This window comes from Tamandua tetradactyla, chromosome 2, assembly GCF_023851605.1.
Source record: "Tamandua tetradactyla isolate mTamTet1 chromosome 2, mTamTet1.pri, whole genome shotgun sequence".
Lineage (NCBI taxonomy): Eukaryota > Metazoa > Chordata > Mammalia > Pilosa > Myrmecophagidae > Tamandua > Tamandua tetradactyla.
Genome location: NC_135328.1, coordinates 177285180 through 177312035, shown reverse-complemented (window position 1 = coordinate 177312035; position 26856 = coordinate 177285180). Strand labels below are relative to the sequence as shown.

The following is a 26856-nucleotide window of genomic DNA, read 5'->3' as shown; positions in this document are numbered from 1 at the left end:
AGTCCTGGCTCTGTTCTTATGTGATTTTGAACAAGTTACTGTACTTAAGCCTCAGTTTCCTCAATTGTAAAATAGAAATTATACAACTCACCCTGTTTTAGTGTATATGTGCATATGTTTGAATCGAGTGCACCGTGTCTGGTATCTGGTAGGCACTCCATAAATGTTAGCTATTATTATTTCTCAAAAAGGATTCAGAGAGAAGGCCCAGAACAAATGCGTAAAGCCTTAAGGAAAGGATTTTGAGAAAGAACACTGTTTCGTTCAAAAAAGAGGAAAAAAAAAATGAGTGGCAGACCAGCTGAAGCAGAAGGAGGAGGCAAAGCAGGGCTGAATTACAGCCACATGTTGCTGATGAGATGAGTCACTGAAGGCTGACAAGCCAGGCTAGCCAGGCCACAGAGGCTGGATTGGGCTACAATGGGATGACTTCATTGTTAGTAGAGAGTCCCGGAGATTATTCTGGAAGCTTTTACTGTGATCCCCACTCCACTCCCACCCCCAAAGAATCCATCACTTTTTCCTCTTTTATAAGGCTTTTTACACTCTGTGTTAGGCTCTGGAAGCAGCAGGAACCAGTGGAAAGGGCCAGAAAGGCCAGAATTTTTTTGAGTCCTATTTGGTCACCGATTTGCTGAGTGGCCTGGTGCATGTCATTTCACATCAGTCTCCTCATCTACAACATAGGAATGATCAGATTTGCCTCTCAGGTATGGTGTGAGGATTAGGTAATGGTTGGCAGTCACTAAAGAGGCAAGTGTTAGTGTTCTATTAGTTTTATATATTAGTTGTTTATTTTGTCGTCTTCCTGCTCCTGGTCGCTCTGTCCTTAGTTCCTTGAGAACACCGATTGGTTCTAAATCACTTTTGAGGCCCCAGGACTTAGCCTGGTTGGGCACACAGTTTCATTCATTCATTTATTCATGAATGAAAGAATCAACGCGCAGTCACAGCCACAGTCAGCGCGTCCGGAGCCCCACCCCCTTCCGCTCCCCCCACCGCGCGGCGGGACCGCGGGCGGGTATCTCGCGACCGTTCGCTGGCGCGTGCGCGGGAGGCCGCGCGCGTCCGTAGGTGGCGGGCGGGCTCCCCGTGTGCGCGCGCGCGGATGAGGGGCGGGGCGGGGCTGGCGGCGGGCCGGCGGCTGGCTGTGGAGCCGGCGGCAGCGGTGGGTTCCTCGCCGACCGTGTGCGAGGAGGTGGAAAAGACGGTGGTGGTAATGTTCTCTCCAGCGTAGGGAGCTACGAGGAGGAGGCGGCGCTTGAGGCCCCAGCTAGCGCCGAGTATACACGGGCTGGGGTCGTGACTTCGGGCGCTCCCCGGGCCATGGTGGCCGCGGGCGGAGGTTGGCGCGGCAGCTCTGCGTGCCGGGGCCGTGCGGGGCCGGGACAGTCGCGGCGCTGACGCGGGTGGGGCCCAGCCGCGGATATGAAACGGAGCCGCTGCCGTGACCGACCTCAGCCGCCGCCGCCGCCAGCAGCCCGCCGGGAAGATGGGATTTTACGGGCAGCAGAGCCGCCCCAGCCCTTGTCCCCGCGCCGGCGAGCGCCGCCCGGGAGGCAGCGGATGGATGAGCGGACCGGGCCCGCGGGGCCGGAGGGCAAGGAGCAGGTAGGGTCGGTCCGGGTTTCGGAGGGAAACTGTGGGGAGGGGGAGTCTGAATGAGAGCGCTGGGGGGAGGGGATCTCAGGCTAGAGGATGGGCTAGGGGGTTTGAGGGGAGGGGTCTGAGTAGTTTGGGAGGAGGATTGAGAGGCAGAAAAATGGACAGTGATGAAATGAAAGGGGTGGCCTAGGGTTGAATGGGAACTGAGGGATTAGTCCTAGGCACGTTTGTAGTCAGGAGTTTTGGATGGAAAGGAGGGATGCTGGAATGTGGTTGTGAGTGAAGGAACTACAAAGAGTAAGCTTGCTAAGGGGATTTTGAGTTATCCAAAGGGGTAAGTAGCGTAAGGTGGGGAAGTCAGCTTGATACAGTGATGTTATTCTGTTTCCTAGAGGTAGAATATAACTAATTTGACAGTTATAAAAACGGATGATTTGTTTCTAGGCATTCCCTCGTTTGGCTATCATTATACTCTGTTTAGAATCGTTGTTAAGGTTCTCATCAGTAACAGTCTATTTCATGAGAAAGCTTTTTTTTTTTTAACACCTGCATGTGTGCAGTCCCAAGTCCAATGCTGTAAACAGACAATTCATAGATCCAGCCTGTGCCTTCTAGTTTACCACTGCAAACATATTGATGGGAAAACATGTATAGAAAGCAATGTGAGAACATCCATCTCGTTTCCAAATGGACATGATGTGTTTATAGAATTTAGTAGTCAAGAGTAGTTGTATTTAGGAGTAGGGGATAAAGGTCAGCTTTATCAGGGAGGAGTTGCCACTAGTAGCCGAAGGAAGTAAAGTGAAAGGAAGATATATGGTCTTTGATCTTGTGGGATTTGTAGAAGTAGGTTCTGTAGTAATGAACTCTAGTGACTCCTCTCCCTTTGCACAGTTCTGTTTGAGACTCTAGTGACTTCATCCTTAAACCTCTAATACTTGTTATAAGTATCTTGCTTTCTTCCTCTCAAGTATTTTCCTTAGGCATTATTTTTGATTGGATGGTTTCAGTGATGACCTTTTATTCTCCAATAGTCCCACCCTGGGTGGAATGCACTGTCTACTATCACTGCCATTACTTTCGGACCCCAGAGCTTTGCTCTCTGGAGATCTTTTTTTTTAAAAAAAAAAAAATCTCTCCCAATCCTTGTCTTACATTTTCTGCAGTACTTGTTCCAAACTTAAAATGCATTTCAAATCCGTAACCCTTTCCTGGATTAATTTACTTGATACAATCGACCTTACTGCATCTTTCACTGAAGAGTTCAAGATTACTTGATTTTCCTTCTTCTCTATTGCAGAATTTCTGGATTCACTCATCCTTTGCTTCAGTCTCAGAAACAGATGTATTCATCTTTCTCTCCAAGGCTCATCTCTACACTTATGTCCTTGATTTCACCCCATCTCGCCTGTTATAGACTCTTGTGTATATTACTCTCTTGTCCTTACCTAAAGACAAAACAAAACAACACAACTTCCCTGAATCGTCACCCACTCTAGCTACTTTATCTCTTCTTTGTTTCATTGCAGTCTTCTTTTTTAAAGCTATATTCACATGTACAATCCATCTAAAATTTATGATCAGCTGCTCACATTTATCATCACATAGTTGTTCATTAATTACCACAATACATTTTAGAATATTTTCAGTACTCCAAAAAAAAAGAAATAAAAATAAAAAAAGAAAACCCAAACATCCTATACCCTTTATCTTCTCCCTGTTTTTTTTTTTTTTAACAGTTTTATTCACACACCATACAATCCAGCCTATGTGTACAAACAATGGTTCCTGGTATAATCATATAGTATGCATTCACCACTACAGTTACTCCAGAACATTCTCATTTCTTCCAAAGAAAACGATCCTTTTATTATTGACATTTAGCTTTGGTATAGTGCCTTTGTTACAATGTAATGCAAGAATATTACAGTGTTAATGTAATGAATGTTAACTATAGACATTAGTTTGCATACTTGTATTTTTCCTATATACACCCTATTATTAACAACTTGTAATAGTGACTTATATTTATTCTAGTTCATGTAACAACTTTCTTAAATTTGTATAATTAACCCCATCATTGTCTGCTCTAGGTTTCGCGACATTAAAAAGTCCCAGTTTTTATCTTCTAGCTTTCCTTCTCGTGACATATACGACGTTAGCTTTTCAACCATACTTGTACTCAGCTTTGTTAGTTACACTTACAGTGTTGTGCTACCATCACACAGTATAGTGCTATCCATTTCTGACCCTTTACAATCAACCTTATGGAACATTCTTTGCTTCTTAAGCATTGAACCAGCAATCTTCTTGAAAAGTGAGTTTGTATTTATTGTCTCAGCTTCCTTGTGTAATCCCCTAAAATTGAGGTTTTGCTTCTATACTTATACTCACCTATAACTGATGTTTTTGAGGTCACCAATAACTTTCTTTCTGTGTTTACTTTTTTATTGATGTGTGACTTACAGTGCACAAATCAAAGGTTCATCCCAATGAGTTTTGCAAAATGAATACACCCATGTTAACCACTACTCAGATCAAGATGTAGAATATTTCCAGTAGCCTAGAGGGCTCCTTGTACTTTCTCCTGTTATTACCTTGCAAAGGTAACCACCCTCCCAACCTTTATCACCATAGGTTGGTTTTGCTTCTTGTACTTCGTATAAAGGAAATCATACAGTTTGTACTTTTTTTGTGATTTGATTCTTTCATTCAAATCATGTTTGTGAGATTTATCCGTATTGTTGCTTGTGGCAATAGTTCTTTTTGTTCAGTTTTCCGTTGTGTGAATATAGCACAATTTATCCATTCTTTTGTTGGTGGATACCAATAACTTCTTACTTTCTCAATTAAGAAAATAATGCATGGGTATTTGGGAAAGTTTTCATTGTGCCTGATTCATATAGAGAAATATGTAGATGTCTCAGGGACCTCTAAACTGCTAAATCTGATAGTCTTTCCCTAGACTTTGTACTCTCTAACCTCTGTGGACTGTTTGTCACTGTTGATCATGTGTTCCTTCTTGACATTTTCCTCTCTTTTGTCATAATAGTCATTCCAGTCCTATTTCTCTAACTGCTCCTTGTGTATCTTTTTCTGTTTCCTCTTCCTGTCTTTTAAATGTTCCTTGAGGATATGTCTTCACCCTTGGCTCTTTCCTTTATTATGCTCTATTCTTTAACAGGCTTACCCTTTCTTGTAGCAAGTGCTTAAGATATGGAACCTGTCCTTTTTATTCATGACATTGTATCAGAGAACCTTCTTATAGGGTGTCTGTGTCTTTAGGACTGACCTCTTTCCTTAGTTCTACATTGCCGTTTGTGTGCTTAACATTTCACTGTAGACTCTTAAGCATTTGTGATCTTAGCACTTGTGATTTTTATTATTTGGTAGTGAAATTTAAAGGTCAATAATTTTAAATAACTTAGAATTTTGCATAGTCAGACATTTCAGTTGTGTGTGCTCTGAGGTTGAATGGATTCCATTCGTTTAGGTATTAAGAGCCTAGCATCCACCTTTCAAAACTGCCTTTATTGTTCTTCACTTCTCATGTCATGTAGATATGCTTGTTATGCTTTATACTATATTAGTATTTGGGAATAAGTTTTGATCAGGACACAGGGCTTGAATCACCAGAAGGTCAGTGATTTACTATATTATTAAAATTCAGTCTCTTATTTCTCCTTTGAAATATGCTTCTCCCTTAATCTTTCCTTTTTCTTTTCTAGAAATTATGTTTTGAAATCATATCATGGTCTTTGATTTTTCCCTCTTCCTTGGTTCCTTATCTAGTCCATTGTTAGGTTCTGCTGATTCTACCTTCATGACATCTTTCAAAACATTATTCTTACTGTCACTACCTTAAGGCAGCATTTATAGGTTATTGCAGTACCTTAACTGCATTTACTCTGCCTTCAGTCATCTACCTCTAATTTATTCTGCAGTCTTTAATAAAAAAATAATGAAGGTTAGAATTCATTGCCTACCTGGCAAATGGTAAGTACTACACAAACATTTGTAAAATGAGTGATCATTTCATTTCTCTATCTTCAGAAATCTTCATTAGCTTCTTATTAGAATAAAGTCTGAGGTCCTTGGAATTCAAGGTCAACTTGACACATCATTTTTTCCCATTTATTTATTTAAAAAATTAACAAACAAAAATATTAACATATCATTCCATTCTACATATATAATCAGTAATTCTTAGTATCATCACCTAGTTGCATATTCATCATTTCTTAGAACATTTGCATCGATTTAGAAAAAGAAAGAAAAAGACAACAGAAAAAGAAATAAAACGATAACAGAAAAAAAAAGATTATACATACCATACCCCTTACCCCTCGCTTTCATTTATCACTAGCATTTCAAACTAAATTTATTTTAACATTTGTTCCCCCTATTATTTATTTGTATTCCATATGTTCTACTCGTCTGTTGATATGGTAGATAAAAGGAGCATCAGACGCAAGGTTTTCACAATCACAGAGTCACATTGTGAAAGCTGTATCATTGTTCAATCATCATCAAGAAACATGGCTACTGGAACACAGCTCTGCATTTTCAGGCAGTTCCCTCCAGCCTCTCTACTACATCTTGAACAACAAGGTGATATCTACTTAATGCGTAAGAATAACCTCCAGGATAACCTCTTGACTCTGTTTGGAATCTCTCAGCCATTGACAGTCTCATTTCACTCTTCCCCCTTTTGGTGGAGAAGGTTCTCTCAATCCCTTGATGTTAATTCTCAGCTCATTCTAGGGTTTTTCTCAATCCCTTGATGCTGTCTCAGCCCATGCCAGGATCTCTGTCCCTTGACACATCATTTTTTATTAGAAGAATCTGAATTAGATGTCCCTTCTTTTGGTACCCTAGCACCCTTTACTTTTTTTTTTTTTAGACATATAAAATACCCTCTATTTATTAAGCTCTCCAAGAAATGCAATTAAAGATATGAAATATATTTTTTTCAGTTTCTTTTTTTTATTAATTAACAGAAAAAAAGAAATTAACCCAACATTTAGAAATCATACCATTCTACATATGCAATCAGTAATTCTTAACATCATCACATAGATGCATGATCATCGTTTCTTAGTACATTTGCATCAGTTTAGAAAAACTAGCAACACAACCAAAAAAGATGTAGAATGTTAATATAGAGAAAAAAATAAAAGTAATAATAGTAAAAACAAAACAAAACAAAACACACAAAAACCTATAGCTCGGATGCAGCTTCATTCAGTGTTTTAACATGATTACTTTACAATTAGGTATTATTGTGCTGTCCGTTTTTGAGTTTTTGTATCTAGTCCTGTTGCACAGTCTGTATCCCTTCAGCTCCAATTACCCATTATCTTACCCTGTTTCTAACTCCTGCTGGACTCTGTTACCAATGACATATTCCAAGTTTATTCTCAAATGTCGGTTCACATCATTGGGACCATACAGTATTTGTCTTTTAGTTTTTGTCTAGACTCACTCAGCATAATGTTCTCTAGGTCCATCCATGTTATTACATGCTTCATAAGTTTATCCTGTCTTAAAGCTGCATAATATTCCATTGTATGTATATACCACAGTTTGTTTAGCCACTCTTCTGTTGATGGACATTTTGGCTGTTTCCATTTCTTTGCAATTGTAAATAACGCTGCTATAAACATTGGTGTGCAAATGTCCGTTTGTGTCTTTGCCCTTAATTCCTTTGAGTAGATTCCCAGCAATGGTATTGCTGGGTCGTATGGCAATTCTATATTCAGCTTTTTGAGGAACCGCCAAACTGCCTTCCACAGTGGTTGCACCATTTGACATTCCCACCAACAGTGGATAAGTGTGCCTCTTTCTCCGCATCCTCTCCAGCACTTGTCATTTTCTGTTTTGTTGATAATGGCCATTCTGGTGGGTGTGAGATGATATCTCATTGTGGTTTTGATTTGCATTTCTCTAATGGCCAGGGACATTGAGCATCTCTTCATGTGCCTTCTGGCCATTTGTATTTCCTCTTCTGAGAGGTGTCTGTTCAAGTCTTTTTCCCATTTTGTAATTGGGTTGGCTGTCTTTTTGTTGTTGAGTTGAACAATCTCATTATAAATTCTGGATACTAGACCTTTATCTGATATGTCGTTTCCAAATATTGTCTCCCATTGTGTAGGCTGTCTTTCTACTTTCTTGATGAAGTTCTTTGATGCACAAAAGTGTTTAATTTTGAGGAGTTCCCATTTATTTATTTCCTTCTTCAGTACTCTTGCTTTAGGTTTAAGGTCCATAAAACCGCCTCCAATTGTAAGATTCATAAGATATCTCCCTACATTTTCCTCTAACTGTTTTATGGTCTTAGACCTAATGTTTAGATCTTTGATCCATTTTGAGTTAACTTTTGTATAGGGTGTGAGATATGGGTCTTCTTTCATGCTTTTGCATATGGATATCCAGTTCTCTAGGCACCATTTATTGAAGAGACTGTTCTGTCCCAGGTGACTTGGCTTGACTGCCTTATCAAAGATCAAATGTCCATAGATGAGAGGGTCTATATCTGAGCACTCTATTCGAATCCATTGGTCGATATATCTATCTTTATGCCAATACCATGCTGTTTTGACCACTGTGGCTTCATAATATGCCTTAAAGTCAGGCAGTGCAAGACCTCCAGCTTCGCTTTTTTCCCTCAAGATGTTTTTAGCAATTCAGGGCACCCTGCCCTTCCAGATAAATTTGCTTATTGGTTTTTCTATTTCTGAAAAATAAGTTGTTGGGATTTTGATTGGTATTGCATTGAATCTGTAAATCAATTTAGGTAGGATTGACATCTTAACTATATTTCGTCTTCCAATCCATGAACACGGTATGCCCTTCCATCTATTTAGGTCTTCTGTGATTTCTTTTAACAGTTTTTTGTAGTTTTCTTTATATATGTTTTTTGTCTCTTTAGTTAAATTTATTCCTAGGTATTTCATTCTTTTAGTTGCAATTGTAAATGGGATTCGTTTCTTGATTTCCCCCTCAGCTTGTTCATTGCTAGTGTATAGAAACACTACAGATTTTTGAATGTTGATCTTGTAACCTGCTACTTTGCTGTACTCATTTATTAGCTCTAGTAGTTTTGTTGTGGATTTTTCCGGGTTTTCGACGTACAGTATCATATCGTCTGTAAACAGTGATACTTTTACTTTTTCCTTTCCAATTTTGATGCCTTGTATTTCTTTTTCTTGTCTAATTGCTCTGGCTAGAACCTCGAACACAATGTTGAATAATAGTGGTGATAATGGACATCCTTGTCTTGTTCTGATCTTAGGGGGAAAGTTTTCAATTTTTCCCCATTGAGGATGATATTAGCTGTGGGTTTTTCATATATTCCCTCTATCATTTTAAGGAAGTTCCCTTGTATTCCTATCCTTTGAAGTGTTTTCAACAGGAAAGGATGTTGAATCTTGTCAAATGCCTTCTCTGCATCAATTGAGATGATCATGTGATTTTTCTGCTTTGATTTGTTGATATGGTGTATTACATTAATTGATTTTCTTATGTTGAACCATCCTTGCATACCTGGGATGAATCCTACTTGGTCATGATGTATAATTCTTTTAATGTGTTCTTGGATACAATTTGCTAGAATTTTATTGAGGATTTTTGCATCTATATTCATTAGAGAGATTGGCCTGTAGTTTTCTTTTTTTGTGATATCTTTGCCTGGTTTTGGTATGAGGGTGATGTGGACTTCATAGAATGAATTAGGTAGTTTTCCCTCCACTTCGATTTTTTTGAAGAGTTTGAGGAGAGTTGGTCCTAATTCTTTCTGGAATGTTTGATAGAATTCACATGTGAAGCCGTCTGGTCCTGGACTTTTCTTTTTAGGAAGCTTTTGAATGACTAATTCAATTTCTTTACTTGTGATTGGTTTGTTGAGGTCATCTATTTCTTCTTGAGCCAAAGTTGCTTGTTCATGTCTTTCCAGGAACCCGTCCATTTCATCTAAATTGTTGTATTTATTAGCGTAAAGTTGTTCATAGTATCCTGTTATTACCTCCTTTATTTGTGTGAGGTCAGTAGTTATGTCTCCTCTTCCATTTCTGATCTTATTTATTTGCATCCTCTCTCTTCTTCTTTTTGTCAATCTTGCTAAGGGCCCATCAATCTTATTGATTTTCTCATAGAACCAACTTCTGGTCTTATTGATTTTCTCTATTGTTTCCATGTTTTCAATTTCATTTACTTCTGCTCTAATCTTTGTTATTTCTTTCCTTTTGCTTGCTTTGGGGTTAGTTTGCTGTTCTTTCTCCAGTTCTTCCAAGTGGACAGTTAATTCCTGCATTTTTGCCTTTTCTTCTTTTCTGATATAGGCATTTAGAGCAATAAATTTCCCTCTTAGCACTGCCTTTGCTGCCTCCCATAAATTTTGATATGTTGTGTTTTCATTTTCATTTGCCTCGAGGTATTTGCTAATTTCTCTAGCAATTTCTTCTTTGACCCACTCGTTGTTTAGGAGTGTGTTGTTGAGCCTCCACGTATTTGTGAATTTTCTGGCACTCCGCCTATTATTGATTTCCAACTTCATTCCTTTATGATCCGAGAAAGTGTTGTGTATGATTTCAATCTTTTTGAATTTGTTAAGACTTGCTTTGTGACCCAGCATATGGTCTATCTTTGAGAATGATCCATGAGCACTTGAGAAAAAGGTGTATCCTGCTGTTGTGGGATGTAATGTCCTATAAATGTCTGTTAAGTCTAGCTCATTTATAGTAATATTCAGATTCTCTATTTCTGTATTGATCCTCTGTCTAGATGTTCTGTCCATTGATGAGAGTGGTGAATTGAAGTCTCCAACTATTATGGTATATGAGTCTATTTCCCTTTTCAGTGTTTGCAGTGTATTCCTCATGTATTTTGGGGCATTCTGGTTTGGTGCGTAAATATTTATGATTGTTGTGTCTTCTTGTTTAATTGTTCCTTTTATTAGTAGATAGTGTCCTTCTTTGTCTCTTTTAACTGTTTTACATGTGAAGTCTAATTTGTTGGATATTAGTGTAGCTACTCCTGCTCTTTTCTGGTTGTTATTTGCATGAAATATCTTTTCCCAACCTTTCACTTTCAACCTATGTTTATCTTTGGGTCTAAGATGTGTTTCCTGTAGACAGCATATAGAAGGATCCTGGTTTTTAATCCGTTCTGCCAGTCTATGTCTTTTGATTGGGGAATTCAGTCCATTAACATTTAGTGTTATTACTGTTTGGATAATATTTTCCTCTACCATTTTGCCTTTTGTATTATATATATCATATCTGATTTTCCTTCTTTCTACACTCTTCTCCATACCTCTCTGTTCTTTCTTTTCGTATCTGACTCTAGTGCTCCCTTTAGTATTTCTTGCAGAGCTGGTCTCTTGGTCACAAATTCTCTCAGTGACTTTTTGTCTGAGAATGTTTTAATTTCTCCCTCATTTTTGAAGGACAATTTTGCTGGATATAGGAGTCTTGGTTGGCAGTTTTTCTCTTTTAGTAATTTAAATATATTATCCCACTGTCTTCTAGCTTCCATGGTGTCTGCTGAGAAATCTACGCATAGTCTTATTGGGTTTCCCTTGTATGTGATGGATTGTTTTTCTCTTGCTGCTTTCAAGATCCTCTCTTTCTCTTTGACCTCTGACATTCTAACTAGTAAGTGTCTTGGAGAACGTGTATTTGGGTCTAATCTCTTTGGGTTGCGCTGCACTTCTTGGATCTGTAATTTTAGGTCTGTCATAAGAGTTGGGAAATTTTCAGTGATAATTTCTTCCATTAGTTTTTCTCCTCCTTTTCCCTTCTCTTCTTCTTCTGGGACACCCACAACACGTATATTTGTGCAGTTCATATTTTCCTTGAGTTCCCTGATACCCTGTTCAAATTTTTCCATTCTTTTCCCGCTAGTTTCTGTTTCTTTTTGGAATTCAGATGTTCCATCCTCCAAATCACTAATTCTATCTTCTGTCTCTTTAAATCTATCATTGTAGGTATCCATTGTTTTTTCCATCTTTTCTACTTTATCCTTCACTTCTATAAGTTCTGTGATTTGTTTTTTCAGTTTTTCTATTTCTTCTTTTTGTTCAGCCCATGTCTTCTTCATGTCCTCCCTCAATTTATCGATTTCATATTTGAAGAGGTTTTCCATTTCTGTTCGTATATTCAGTATTAGTTGTCTTAGCTCCTGTATCTCATTTGAACTATTGGTTTGTTCCTTTGACTGGGCCATATTGTCAGTCTTCTGAGCGTGGACAGTTATCTTCTGCTGCTGGTGTCTGGGCATTTAGTCAGATTTCCCTGGGTGTCGGACCCAACAAGGTTGTAAGATTTTTCTGTGAAATCTCTCGGTTCTGTTTTTCTCATCCTGCCCAGTAGGTGGCCTTCGTGGCACACGTTTGTCTCACGTGTTTGGAAGGGATCCCCCCGGTCACCGTTCTCCGCGGCCTGGGTATTCCGATCCAATTCTCTCAGTTGGTCCGGGGGACCGCGTGTGGTGGGGGCGTCAGCCGCCGCGGCTTGAGGGGACCTTGTGGCTCCTTTATTAATTCCCCTATTGGTGTTTGGTTGGACCCAGTCCCTGCCACTGTCGGAAATTCCCTCCTCTCCCTGGAGGGGTGTCGGTCGCTGGCCGCCGCGGCCTGGGGAATTCGCCACCGGACCAGGAAGCCGCCCACGGGGAAGGGGCGCCGGTTGCCGGCCACCGCGGCTTGGGTAGCCCTCTGATCCGAGACTCGTAGCTGGTCCAGGAAGCCGCCTGCAAAAGAGGGGCGCTGGCCGCCACAGCTTGGGAAACTTGCCTCTCCGAGACTCTCAGCCGGCCCGGGAAGGAGGGAGGAAGGTGCTCCGGCTGCCAGCTGCCGCTGCTCGGGGAATCGTGCGCCGCTAGGGGATTTCACCGCAGCAGAGTCTTGCAGTCAGTCTAGCCAGTCCAGACTGGGGTACGCTGTGTGTCCATTCCCTGCCGTGGCCCCGGGAGCTGTTCTGCACTGTTTCTGTTCATCTAGTAGTTGCTCTGGAGGAGGAACTAAGACGCACGTACCTTACTACGCCGCCATCTTGGCCCCACACTGAAATATTTTAAATTCCCTTTAGTTTTTCTTTGTCGTAGAATACATTGTTGATACTGTCTTGTCTCCTTCATTAATAAGTTCTTTGAGGTGAACAATGTTTCATTTAGTGTTATATACCTAGGGCCTCTGGTGCTTGAAACATAGTATTTTTCTGAGTATTTATTAGAAACATGTATTTACTGTGTTTGAAACATATTAGCTTAATTGGTTTTCAGTCTCTCAGAAGAGAATGAGCTCCTCAGAGGCTGTCTTATTCATCATTGTATTCCTAGTTTGTAGTATTTTAACTGATATGTAATGGGCATTCTGTAAATACTTGTTTATTGCTAGGAATACTGATATATTCATTTTAATTAATCATCAATCTGAAAAGCTCTTTTTTTTTCTGCCTTTGCCCATTAAAATTCTACTCAAGCATCCAGGCTTAACTCAAATGCTACAGAAACTCTCACTGACGTTGTTTTTTCCCTGTGGGATTAGTAGGAAATCCTTGATTGGGCTTCAGGAAGTGTGAAATTATATGCAGAATTTTGCATGCATTCTTTTTCTGAGGAGATGTTCTATAACTTTCATCCAGTTCTCAAAATTCTATAATACAAAAAGTAAAACCTTGGGTTCTAAGAGATCAATTGAAATAATCTCTTATTGATTGGAAAGCACATAGTAGATAGGTGCTTAATAAATGTTAATTCTTACCTCACTTTGTTTCTGTGCCACATTGTTTGATCCATTGCTAGGTATATAGTAGGTGCTAAATAAATATTTACTGAATGAATGGATGAATGAATTAGTGTTTCAGCACTTACGTCCTTCAGTTGTCATTTTGTATTATTTCTTTTCTACTTTTAAAATGTAAACTGTAGAGAGTAGGAACTATGTGTAAATCAATTTACCGTAATTCATAGCAGAGGACTTTGTTCAGAATAGTGCTAAATAATTATTGAATGAATGAATGAATAGAAAATGATTCTTATGTTTTGAATTTGGGTAATAATGATAGTGTGATGGAAATAAGTAAGGCAAGACATTTTGGTGGTTGGGGAAAGATGAGTTCAATTTTAGTTCCTAGAATACCCTCTGCACCATTGAGGAATTTTCAGAATTATTTTACCAGAAATCAGCACTTTCCCTTTCCTCTGTACTACAGTATTAGCACATGGGCAAATGTGGAGGGCAGAAAGCAAAGAGAGGGCAAGCTGCATGACGTATGTAGGGAACTATAATCAGTTTGGTATTGCTGAAGCTTGAAATTGATGGTGTAGATGCTAGGTAGAGATTAAAGGAGCCTAAAATGTGCTATGAAAAAGTTAGGTAGGGGAGTAATATGATTTTTTTTTTTAGCTTTTTTTATTGTATAGTATAATATATATACAAAGCAAAGAAATAAAAAAGCATTAGTTTTCAAAGCACTCTTCAAAAAGTGGTTACAGAATAGTTCCCATAGTTTGTCATGGGCTATCATACGATCCTCTCATATTTTTCCTTCTAGCTGCTTCAGAATATAGGAGGCTAGATGGCTTAAATATTTTTATATCGTCACTATCGACTGTTTTTCCTTCCTTTTTTGTGAACAATAACATATATACAAAAAAGCTATAAATTTCCAAGCACAGCACCACAATTAGTTGTAGAATGTATTTCAGAGTTTGACATGGGTTATAATTTCACAATTTCAGGTTTTTACTTCTAACTGCTCTAAAATACTGGAGACTAAAAGAGATATCAATTTAATGATTCAGCACTCATATTCATTTGTTAAGTCCTATCTTCTATGTATAGTAATATGATCTTAATTTGTGTTTTATCTGGATTACTCTGGCAACCATGTGGAGGATAGATTTAGGAGGATATGGAGACTGAGACATGTGCATTTGAGGATTCTTATGAGTTTTCAATGCAAAGTTTATCAGCCCTCCTTTCTCTTTTATCCCAGAGTAAAATGGGTAAGAGCCAGCTGCAGAAAATCCATTGGCTTTGAAAGATTGGGTTTCATCAAAGGGACTGGGAGTAGAAAATCTGGCATGGTCAGAACAGGTTGACCATATCCCTTGATGAGGGAAGAACACATCTGTTTACAGAGTTTTCCCTATCTTTAATCAACTCGCTGTTCCTTAATAATGATCAACTATGAGCTCTCCCTGCCCTCCCCCCCCCCCCACACTCCAATTACTCATGGTGACCTAGCATCAGGACTATCAGAGGCAACTCAGCTGTTTCCTTCATTGCTGGTCCAAACTGCTTATGATTTTCTGGTAAATTTGCCACCTAGTTTTGTACTTTTTTGGTGGAATCTCTATGGTACATTGGTAATTATTACTTTTTATCAGTAGGTGTTGATAGTTTTTCATCATTAGTATATGTACTTGGAGTTCCAAAGGGGTTTGAATACCGGTTTTATTGGATGAATGGGTTGCCCTGGAGGAACAGGGTGAGGAAAAAGAGCAGAGGTTAGAGGTTATTGAGAGAATGGGTTTTATACAAAATGCATTATTAATGAGACATAGTTGATCACCCTTATATTTTATCAGTGTATCTGATTGTTATCTCCCAAATACTCTTTACTCTTCTTGTGTCTGGAGCCACATAGTGGGTGTGCAACAAATAATTGGTGAGAATAATTAATACAAACCTGAGTCTTCTAGTTCAGTTTTCATTAGGTGCATTTTTTTTAAAGCATTAAAATGGTTTATTGAAAAATAAAATGCTTGGGCAGGAAGATCTCAAACTAGAGGAAGTTGTAGGGACAGTCTCAGTATAGTCATATGGCCATAGCCACTTGTTGTTGTTCTTTATTTAATCAAGGTGACGTTTGAAAGTAAATAGAGTTAACATGATTTTTAAAAAGACATTTTTTTTTAAAAGTGAGGCAGCAGTGTCTAAAACAGTAAGGAAGAAGATGGTCAACAAGTCAATAAGTATATTGGTCTGATAAGACATAGAATCTTTGTCATCTAGGCAGATTACTCAGATGGTTAAAAACCTTTTATACCTTCTCACTAAGAGCAAACAAATAATCCAAGAAAACGTCATTTTAAAAGAATGAAAACCAAATTCTTGTTTTGCATGGATACATCTGATAAAAAAAACTATTAAAAATCTTATAAAACTATCAAATCTTAGCCAACCTTAACCACAGCTAATAAAATTCACTTCCAGCAAGACTTCAACAAGTTTCTATACCCATCCATTTTGTCCTACACATTCCTGTTTCTCATTCTGCAATAATCAGTTATATTACTTTAAGTGGAAAAGTACTCTTTTTCCCTAAAAAACACTTCCTGCATACTTTTACATATTTAAATTACCAAAAAAGATCCTGAAATCAGTCTTCAAGCCAACATCCTACAAAATACAATTCTTTTTTTGTTTTGTTTTGTTTTTTTCCTTTTCTTGTGAAAAATAATATATATACGAAAAAGCAATAAATTTCAAAATACATCACAATGATTAGTTATAGAACAGATTTCAGAGTTTGGTATGTGTTACAATTGTACAATTTTAGGTTTTTACTTCTAGCTGCTCTAAGATACTGGAGAATAAAAGAAATGCCAATATAATGATTCAGCAATCATACTCATTTGTTAAACCCTACCTCATTAGGTTCATTTTATCTTTACCAATACTTAATAATTGTTCCATCTCTAAAACCTTGGCTTTGAGCTTGCCACACTCTGATCTTCACAAAGTCTCCTATTTTCCCGACTCTATTCTCCAAAAATTGTTTGAGAACATTCAGCTTATTGATTTTTTCTTTAAACCGTCTTTTCGTTATCAGTTACTTCATTCATTTACTTTCCTCCTTTTCTAACTTTTATTTTATAGTTTACATTATAATTATATCTGTATGTGTACTCTCACAGCTCCTTGCCTCTTTCTCCCTCTGTTGGATGCGCTTAACTCCAATAGTGATTAAACCAACTCTGTCTATTCTGTTCCTGTATCTGAGCAGTGAATGTGATTGGAGAAAATCAACCAGGCTGGCATCTAAATTGGTGATCATGAACCTCAAGGAGTCTGTTAGCACTATGTTATTTCTCTAGTCTGTTCACTTTTCACTCCTAAATGATGGTTTAATCTCTTCTCAAACTTCTGACACTCTGTCCTCTTCACTCTTCTCTTCACTCATGTCCTTGCTTCCTGTTTCATGGAGGGGGGGAAAAAGAAGAGAACTTCCATAAGCTCCCATTTTAATCAACCAACCTACCTTTATCTGTAACCTCATTCTCTGCCCTCTCTCTTATTACTAAGGATAATCTGTTCCTACTCCTATCTAAAGCCAATTCCTACAACTAATTGAGAGTTTTAATCTTGCAGTTATCTTTTCATACTCATGTGTCATTAGTTTTTTTTTCTGCTGGATGAGTCTCATCAACATACAAGCATGTTCTGACATTTTCCATCTCAGAAAAAACATCATTAACCCTACATCTCCCTTTCATTCATTCTTTGATGCAGTAAGCCTTTTTTTTGGAGGGGGGAAGATAAGTTTTGGGATTACTGCAGTGAAAAAGGAGGACAGCCATCCTTCCCTTAATGAAGTTTCTGTTCTAGTTCAGGGAATCAGATAATAAAATAAATAAGTAAAATTTTCTGTATGTTATGTGGTGAACAATACTATGAGGAAAATCAGAGAAAGGGGATACAGAGTGATAGGGGATAATGTTTTTAGACAGCGTGGTCAGGAAAGCATCTCTTAGGTGGGGATGTTTGATTAAAGACGTGAAAGTATGTGTGTGAGAGAGAGAAGAGCAATTGTCCTGGGAAAGAAGCAGATCTCCACTTCTAAACTCTGTTTAAGGAACATCAAGGAGGCTAGTGTGGCAGGAGTGGAGTCAGTAAGAGGAAAAGTAATTAGGTGAGCTCAGAGGGGAAAGGGGAAAAAGAAAAGCCTGGATTGTGGATAGTTTCATATTGTGGAGGGTTTGTAGGTCATTCTAAGGATTTTGCCTTTTACGTTGAATGAGATGGGAAGCCTTTGGAGAGTTTTGGGCAAAGAAGTCATGTGATCTAATATTGTAGTCCAATCTGTTTGGTTGCTTTATTGAGAATTGACTGAATGAGGATGAGGCCAGTTAAGAGGAGAGAGAGGTGATATGAAATAATTGTCTAAGTAGGAATATGCTTCTCTTTGTAACAGAAATTAACAAAAATAAGGTCAATAACTTCTGCTTTCCTTTCCTCCCTCTCCATTTTTTTCTTGAACCCACTCTAATCAGGCTTTTAGCCCCATCATTCCACAGAAACCACTTATGGTAAGGTCATTTTTGGCCTCCACATTACTGAACCCAGTGACCATTTCTCAGTCTTAGCTCATTTGATCTGTTGCATTTGGTATGGTTGATCATTCCATCATTTGACTTCAGGGACCATGCACGCTTGTTTTTCTTCCTATTTCATTGTTTGTGCCTCAGAGGGCTCAGTTTTTAGTCTGCTTCTAGGTCTATAGTCCCTTTTATGTGATCTCATCAGATGCTATTATTTTACGTTCCACTTGTATGTTGATGATTCCTATGTTTATATCTCTAGGGTTGTCCTTCGATTCTGATTTTTCTGAGTGTTTTTACCAAGAAAGGATGCTGGATTTTTTTCAAGTGCATTTTCTGCGTCAATTTAGATGGTCATGTTTTTGTTTTTGTTTTCCTTTGTTTTGTTAACGTGATGTATTACATTAACTGATTTTCTTATGTTGAACCATCTGTCCATTTGTGGGATAGATCCCCCTTAGTCATAGTGTATAATTCTTTTAATGTGCTGTTGTATTCAGTTTGCTGTTTTGTTGAGAATTTTTGCATCTATTTTCATAAGAGAAATTGGTCTGTGATTTTCTTTTCTTGTAATATCTTTATCTGGCTTTGGTATGAGGATGATTGTGCTGGTTTGAAAGGATGTATGTCCCCTGGAAAAGCCATGTTTTAATCTAAATTCCATTCATAAAGGCAGAATAATCCCTATTCAATACTGTATGTTTGAAACTGTAATCAGATCATTTCCCTGGAGATGTGATTTAATCAAGAGTGGTTGTTAAACTGGATTAGGTGACGACATGTCTCTACCCATTTGGGTGGATCTTGATAAGTTTCTGGAGTCCTATAAAAGAGGAAACATTTTGGAGAATGAAGGAGATTCAGAGACAGCAGAGCAGAATGACATAGTCATGAGAAGTAGAGTCCACCAGCCAGCAACCTTTGGAGATGAAGAAGGAAAATGCCTCCCGGGGAGCATCATGAAACAGGAAGCCAGGAGAACAAGCTAGCAGATGATGCCATGTTTACCATGTGCCCTTCCAGATGAGAGAGGAGCCCTGACCATGTTCACCATGATAAGAGAGAAACTCTGACTGTTTGCCATGTGCCTTCTCACTTGAGAGAGAATCCTGAACTTCATCGGCCTTGTTGAACCAAGGTGTCTTTCCCTGGATGCCTTTGATTGGACATTTCTATAGACTTGTTTTAATTGGGACATTTTCTCAGCCTTAGAACTATGAACTAACAACTTATTAAATTCCCCTTTTTAAAAGCCATTCTGTTTCTGGTATATTGCATTCAGGCAGCTAGCAAACTAGAATAGTGATGATGTAATATCTTTTAGTATCATCAAATGCCTTTACTATTTTTCTAAGTGTTTTTACCAAGAAAGAATGCTTGATTTTTTTCAAATGCCTTTTCTGCATCATTTGAGATAATTGAGTGTTTTTTTTCCCTCCATTCTGTCAATGAGGTGTATTACAGTAAATGATTTTATGTTTAACTAACCTTGCATATCTGGGATAAATACCTCTTGATCATGGTGTATAATTCTTTTAATATGTTGTTGGATTCGGTTTGCTCATATTTTGTTGAGGATTTTGCTTCTATATTCCTAAGAGATATTGATCTGTATTTTTCTTTTCTTGTAGTATCTTTATCTGGCTTTTGTTTGAGGGTGATGTTGGCCTTGTAGAATGAGTTAGCTATGTTCTCTCCTATTTAACTTTTTGGAAGAGTTTGAACAGGATTGGTTTTAGTTCTTGGAATGTTTGGTAGAATTCCTCTGTGAAGTTATTTTGTTCTGGGCTTTTCTTTATTGGGAGGTTTTTGATGACTAATTTAATCTCTTTACTTGTTATTGGTCTATTGTGATCTTCTGTTTCTTCTTGAGTCAATATACATAGTATGTGTTGCTAGAAATTTGTCCATTTCATCTTTGTTATCTAATTTGTTGGATTACCAGTTCATTGTATCCTCACATAATCCTTCTGATTTCTGTGGGGGCAGTAGAAATGATTGAATAATAGAGTACTGAATAGTAGAAACTGTTAATTTCTAATAGTGAGTTGCATCTTCTCTCTTTTTACTTTGTTAGTTTATTAAAGATTTGTTGATTTTATCGGTATTTTCAGAGAACCAACTTTGGTTTTGTTGATTTTCTAATTTGTTTTTTATTATTTCATTTATCCCTACTGTAATTTTTGTTTTTTCCTTCCTTATGCTTTGCTTTGAGTTTAGTTTGCTGTCCTTTTTCTAGTTCCTCCAGACATGCAGTTAGGTCTTTCATTTTAGCTCTTTTTTCCTTTTTTTTAAAGGAATTTTATTAAGATATACTCACGCACCATACAGTCTATCCAGAGTATACAATTAGTGGCTCACAGTATCATTACAGAGTTGTACATTCATCCCCATGATCAGTTCTAGAACATTTTTGTGACTCCAGAAAACTAAAAATTAAAAAGAAAACCCAAAACACCCCATATCCCTTCATTTTCTTTTTTAATGTAGGCATTTAAGGCTATAAATTTTCCTCCAGCATTGCCTTTGCTGCATCCCATAAGTTTTGATATGTTGTGCTTTTGTTTTGAATTATTTCAAGATATTTACTAATTTTCCTGTACTTTCTTTGACCCACTGATTGTTTAAGAGTGTGTTGTTTAACTTCCATATATTTGTGATTTTTCCAGTTCTCCACCTGTTACTAATTTCCAGCTTCATTTCATTATGGTCAGAGAAAATCCTTTCTATAATTTCAGTTTTTTACATTTATTGAGACCTGCTTTGTGACCCAGCATCTGGTCTGTCCTGGAGAATGTTCCATGAGTACTTGAGAAAAATGTATATCCTGCTATTTTAGGGTGCTGTGTTCTGTATGTCTATTAGGTCTAGTTCATTTATTATGTTATTCAAGTTGTCTGTTTCCTTGTTGATCTTCTGTCCTACCTATTGATGAGAGTGGTGTTCATTGATGTCTCCAACTGTTATTTTAGAGGTTTCTATTTCTCTTTCAGGGTTGCCAGCATTTGCCTCATGTATTTTGGGGCACCCTGGCTAGATGCATAAGTATTTCTGATTGTTATTTCTTCATGGTGCATTTCCTCTTTTATTAATATATAGTGTTCTTCTTTGTGTCTTGTAACAGCTTTTCAATTAAAGTCTGTTTTGTCTGATACTAATATAGCTACTCCAGCTCTCTTTTGGTTTCTGTTTGCATGGATTATCTTCTTTCATCTTTTCACTTTCAAACTGTTTGTGTCTTTGGGTCTAAGATGAATCTCTGTATGTAGATGACATACAGTTGTATCATGCTTTTTTATCCATTCTGCTCATTTGTATCTTTTGATTGGGGAGTTTAATCCATTAACATTCAGTGCTATCATTGTAAATGCATAACTTTAACCATTTTGTCCTTTGGAGTTTATATGCCATATCTTTTTTGCCTCTCTTTTTCTTTATTGTAGGATCCTTTTGTATAGTTGAAAAAAAAGCCATCCTTTTGTGATGTATCTGATTGATCCCTTTCTCGTTTTTACTTCTATACATTTAAAAAATACTTTCTTAGATAGACAATAAAGATTGAGATTGTATAATCTAGGAATGCCTAGAGTATATAATGATAGTGACTAAATGTACAAATTTTAAAAATGTTTTTGCATGAGGAAGAACAAAGGAATGTCATTACTGCAGGGTGCTGAAAATAGATGGTAATTAATATTTAAAAATTTCAACTTATGTGTGAGACTAAAGCAAAAAATGTTTATTTGGTACAAAATTTATATTTTGACTAGTCCATTTCCTAATATAACTTATGTAGACATCTTAATTAAACACCATAAGTACATGGAACCTTGAGTAAGACATGAGATTTTGTTGGTTTGTCCAGAGCGATGCCCCGATAAATCCCAGAGTGATTTGAACAGTGAATAAAAAAGTATTTGCAAAGTCCCTTTTGGGGAATGGTGAGAACAGGGGAAAATTCAGCTTCCCCAGGTTGAATTTTTGATATTGTCACAAGCAGTGTGGCTAACCAAAGTTGTCCAGTCTTTGGGTTGAGCCCCCAGGCTTGGGGTTTGTTCATATGAAACTTACCCCCATAAAGGATGTCAAGCCTACTGAAAATGAGGCCTAAGAGTCACCCCCAAGAGAACTTCTTTTGTTGCTCAGATGTGGCCTCTCTCTCCAGCCAACACAACAAGCAAACTTACCACTCTCCCCCTATCTACATGGGTCATGACTCCCAGGGGTGAGGACCTTCCTGGAAACCTGGGACTGAAATCCTAGAATGAGCTGAGACTCAGCATCAAGGAATTGAGAAAACCTTCTCAAGCAAAAGGGGGAAGAGTGAAATGAGACAAAATAAAGTGTCAATGGCTGAGAGATTCCAGAGTCAAGAGGTTATCCTAGAAGTTATTCTTACGCATTAGGTAAATATCACCTTGTTTTTCAAGATGTAATGAAGAGGCTGGAGGGAACTGCCTGAAATGTAGAGCTATGTTCCAATAGCCATGTTTCTTGAAGATGATTGTATAATGATATAGCTTTCACAGTGTGACTGTGTGATTGTGAAAATCTTGTCTGATGTTCCTTTTATCTACCTTGTCAACAAATGAGTAGAACATATGGAATAAAAATAAATAATAGGGGGAACAAATGTTAAAATAAATTTAGTTTGAAATGCTAGTGATCAATGAAAGGAAGGGGTAACGGGTATGGTATATATAATTTTTTTTTCTGTTTTATTTTATTTCTTTTTCTGAATAGATGCAAATGTTCCAAGAAATGATCGTGATGATCATTTCTTCATGATCATCACAATCATGAAGACATGATGATAATGTGAATTACTGATTATATATGTAGAACGGAATGATCAAAATAGGAATGTTTGCATTTGTTTGGTGTTTTTGGTATTTAAAAAAATAAAATTAAAAAATTAAAAAAGAAACTTTCTTTGTGGTTACCCTGGGGTTTGCATTACACAACCTACGTCTGTAACCTAATTTGAAAAGATACTAACTTATCTTCAATAGCATACAAGTTCACTGTTCCCATACCCCTCCATTTTCCCTCTTTATGTTATTTTTGTCCCGGATTACCTCTTTGTACTTTGCGTGTCCATTATCAGGAAATATGAGTTTTTCTTGTTCAATTGTATTTTAATTCTTATAGGAATTATAGGATAGAGTTGTATATTAAGGATACAGTACTATTGGGTTTCGCATTTATCCTTTTAGTGACCTTTAGTGAAGAGCTTCACTTCTTCACACTGCTGGAAGCTGCTCTCTCCTGTCTTTTCCTTTGCACCTGAAGAACTCCCTCTAGCAATTCTTGTAGGGCAGGTCCTTTGTTGACAAACTCTCCCAGTTTCTGTTTATCTATGACTATTTTAAATTGTCCCTCATATTTGAAGGATACTTTGCCAGATGAAGTATTTTTGGCTGGCAGTTTTACTCTTTCAGTACCTTGAATGTCATACCACTGCATTCTCACCTGCTTGCTTTCTGATGAGAAATCAGAACCTAGTCTTATTGATCATCCCTTGTATGTGAGGAATTACTTTTGCGGTTTTCAGAATTCACTATCTTTGGCATTTGACATACTAATTAGTATGTGTCTTGGAGTAAGTCTTCTATGGTTTGTTCTGTTTGGAGTATGTCACTCTCCTTGGACATACATATTTATGTCTTCCATATGAGTTGGGAAATTTTTGGTCATTATTTCCTTAAATATTCTTTCTACCCTCTTTCCCATCTATTCTCCTTCTGGGATACCCAAGATGTGTATGTTTTTATGCTTTGTGCTGTCACTCAGGTCCCTGAGACACTGCTCATTATTTTCTATTCTTTTCTCTATCTGTTCTTCTGACTGTTTGATTTTGATTGTCCTATTTTTCATCAAGCTGTTTTCCCCTCAGGAATGTCTTAAAAAGCAGGGTGAAGAAATAGTTGGTAGTAATTTTTTAAAAGTCCTGTAGTTATTTCAAAGGGGTTATACAAGATGATTTTGTCTAGGTGACCTAGAAATATCATGAATCCTTCCTTTAACCAGTAAGAGTAAGGACACTTTATTACTAGCTCAGCTGAGGCTTGGTCTTTTATTAATTAAAGCAGGCTAGCTTCTGTAACATTGATTCAAAAGGACCCAGGCTGATGAAGACTTTACAGTTTTTTACATAATGGCTTCCAAGGTCACCTGAAGGAAGTAGAAGATCTTGTTTTGATAGGCCAGGCTCAATCACATCACTCATATTCCATTTCCAGAATTCAGTCACAGGGTCCTAACTGCTAGAAGAATGAGAAATGTTATGTAGCTTGTGCCCTGGAGGAGGGTGAATCATGTTTGTTCAACATCTAGCTAGTCCTTTCTCAGCTAGAACTACATAGAAATTCTTTTATTTTGGTTATAGACATCTTAGAACTACAATCTCCCTTCATTCCCTCTGATCCCACAGAGTTTGCATTATACCACTGTTAATGCAAGCAAAAGTCTATTCTCTGCATAGCTAGGAGATCTAGAAAAGCTTGTTTTCCTGTGCAACCCCTACAATCTTCAAATGGGGGAGTGGAGGTTAGTGAAAGCTATCCTTAATCTTTTCTAACTTTGTCCATCCTTAGTCTTTTTTTCACTTTGTTAACCCAGACATGTGGAAGAGGAAACAAGTCAGAAGGGAGCCAGAGTAAAGCCAGAAAGTAAGAGGTGGCTAGGTCTCAGCTGTTCTTACTTTAATAGACTTGTGAAAGGAAGTGTGGCTCTATAGAGCACACCTTCACACATGCTTCCACTTTTTTTTTTAATTATGGCAAAATATAACAAAATTTGCCATTAGTAATATTATGTACATTCTCCATTTCCCTCCCACTTTTAGGGTTTAACATATAACTACATTGTTAAATCATGTAACCATTGTATACTTTTATATATATAAAAAATATATATGTATTTTTTCCCTGTTAATGTACACTTATTTTTTTTAAGCTTTTTTTATTGTGAAATATATATACAGGAAAGTGATAATTTCAAAGTTCAGTTTAACAAGCAGCTATATAGCAAATTTCGAAGTATAATATGGGTTACAGTTCCACAATTTCAGGTCCTTCTGGCTGTTTTTTTTTTTGTATACTGTATGGTGGGGATCACATTCATTCTTTTTCCATTTGTGTATCCCATTATTGCAGCACCATTTGTTGAATTTTTGTTTGCTTGCTTGTTTTGTTTTTGGGAAGTGCATGGGCTAGGAATCAATCAGGATCTCCTGCATGGCAGGCGAGAATTCTACCACCGAACTACCCTTGTACCCCCCTTCTGGCTGTTCTAATTACTACTAGCAACTAAAAAGAAATATCTATATAATGATTCAGTAGTGGTAATCACTTGATAAAACCTAACTTCTCTGTTACAACTCCTTCCTCTCATTTGAACATCTCTCAAACTTAAGGAATATTTGGGCAATGACCATTCTAACTTCTTCATGTTGAAAAGGTGTGTTGACATTATGGGGTTGAGGAATACAAACGGTTGATGTTCTGGGAGAGACTGTTACTTCTAAGTTTCAGGGCTTATCTAGAAGTTTTAAGTTTCTGAAAAATAAACTTAATAAGTAAAACTTTTATAGGGTCTTAAATAGAGCCCTGGGCTTTCTTTAGGGTTTTCAGGAATACTGTTAATTGGAGCTTGTACTCTTATTCTCAATTCTACAGATAACTGTATAGTTACTGCTTACTACTGTGTTGAAAACTCTGTAGTTTTTCTGGTTGTCTGAAGCTTGTTCTCTAGTGGATTCCTTAGGAAGGGTTTGTCTGAACAAGATTCCCTGAATTATTTCATGTTGATAGCAGTTTGGCTGTGCCCTTTATCTTGAAGTCCAGTTTTCCTGGATATAAAATCCTTGGTTCACATTATTGTGCCTTGAGTATCTTAAACATGTAATTCTGTTTTCTTGGACAGCCTGGATATATTTCTCATGTGTATGGTATGCTCTTTCAGTATGTAGTTTCCTTTTTTTTTTAATTTCAAGAAAAATTATTGAATTACATTTTTAATAATGTTCTGTTGCCTTGTTTTGATTTTCTTTGGCAGAAACTCCTGTTAGCTCTATACTGGATCTTTTTTTTTTTCTTTTTTTTAACCTCTCTTCAACGTTATTTTCTTTGAAATTCTTTTTTCTTCTTTTGTCATTAAAAAAAAATTTCCCCTTTCATCTTCTATATCTTTTAAGGCTTATGTGTTGTATTTTTTCACTTGTTCCTTTTAGTTTAGTCTCATTTCTTAACTGATCTCTTGTTATATTTGTAATTTTTTCTTGAGCTTTCTTACCTTGTAAATTTTTCTAATTCTGATTGATTTTTTTGTCATAAATGTTCCCCTCATTTTAAAATTATATGTTATAGTTTTTTATCTAGTGTGCTTGGCTTTAGTATGTTAATCTGAACTTTTAGAAATAGACATCTTTAGGATAGTTTTCTCAATTTCACAGAACTCGGTTGTTTTCATGTAGTATTGAAAAATGTCGTCGATTACTTTCTGAGATTTTTGATTCTCTTCCCCTCTTCCACGTCTGTCAGAATTTTCTCTTTTCTTTGTTTTTGTTTTCCCTTTCGGTTCAGTTTTTTTCCTGCTTTTACTAAAAAAACAAAAACAAAAGCCCAGAACACTTTATTTACTGTATTTAGTGTTTCTTTGCATTGCCTCTGATCAGAAAAAATAAAAGAGATTCTAGGAATAAGAGCATCCCTTTTTTTTTTTTTACATTCTGAAGCTTGGGTAGAATAACTTAGTGGTAAACATTCTGGCTTTTCGTGAGAAGGTGGGTTCATTTACAGATTCTACCATTCACTGACTTTGGGACCTTTGGGGAAGACATTCAGTTTCCTTACACCTCCACTTGTTCATTTGAAAGTGAAATTAATTTTAGTAACTACATCACAGGTTTTGCAAAAGTTG

The 26856-nt window shown here is 37.3% G+C and overlaps 1 protein-coding gene across 2 annotated transcripts in view; it reads left to right on the top strand.

Annotated features, from left to right (window-relative positions):
* The first annotated feature begins 1405 nt into the window (after positions 1 to 1405).
* The window catches only part of MAST2 (microtubule associated serine/threonine kinase 2), a 434887-nt gene continuing 409436 nt past the window's right edge, over positions 1406 to 26856 (top strand). For both annotated transcript variants that reach the window (XM_077149799.1, XM_077149797.1), the window contains exon 1: positions 1406 to 1611. In XM_077149799.1, the coding sequence (XP_077005914.1) occupies positions 1429 to 1611 (183 nt within the window). In that variant the 5' untranslated portion in view covers positions 1406 to 1428. The remainder of the gene's footprint in view (positions 1612 to 26856) is intronic.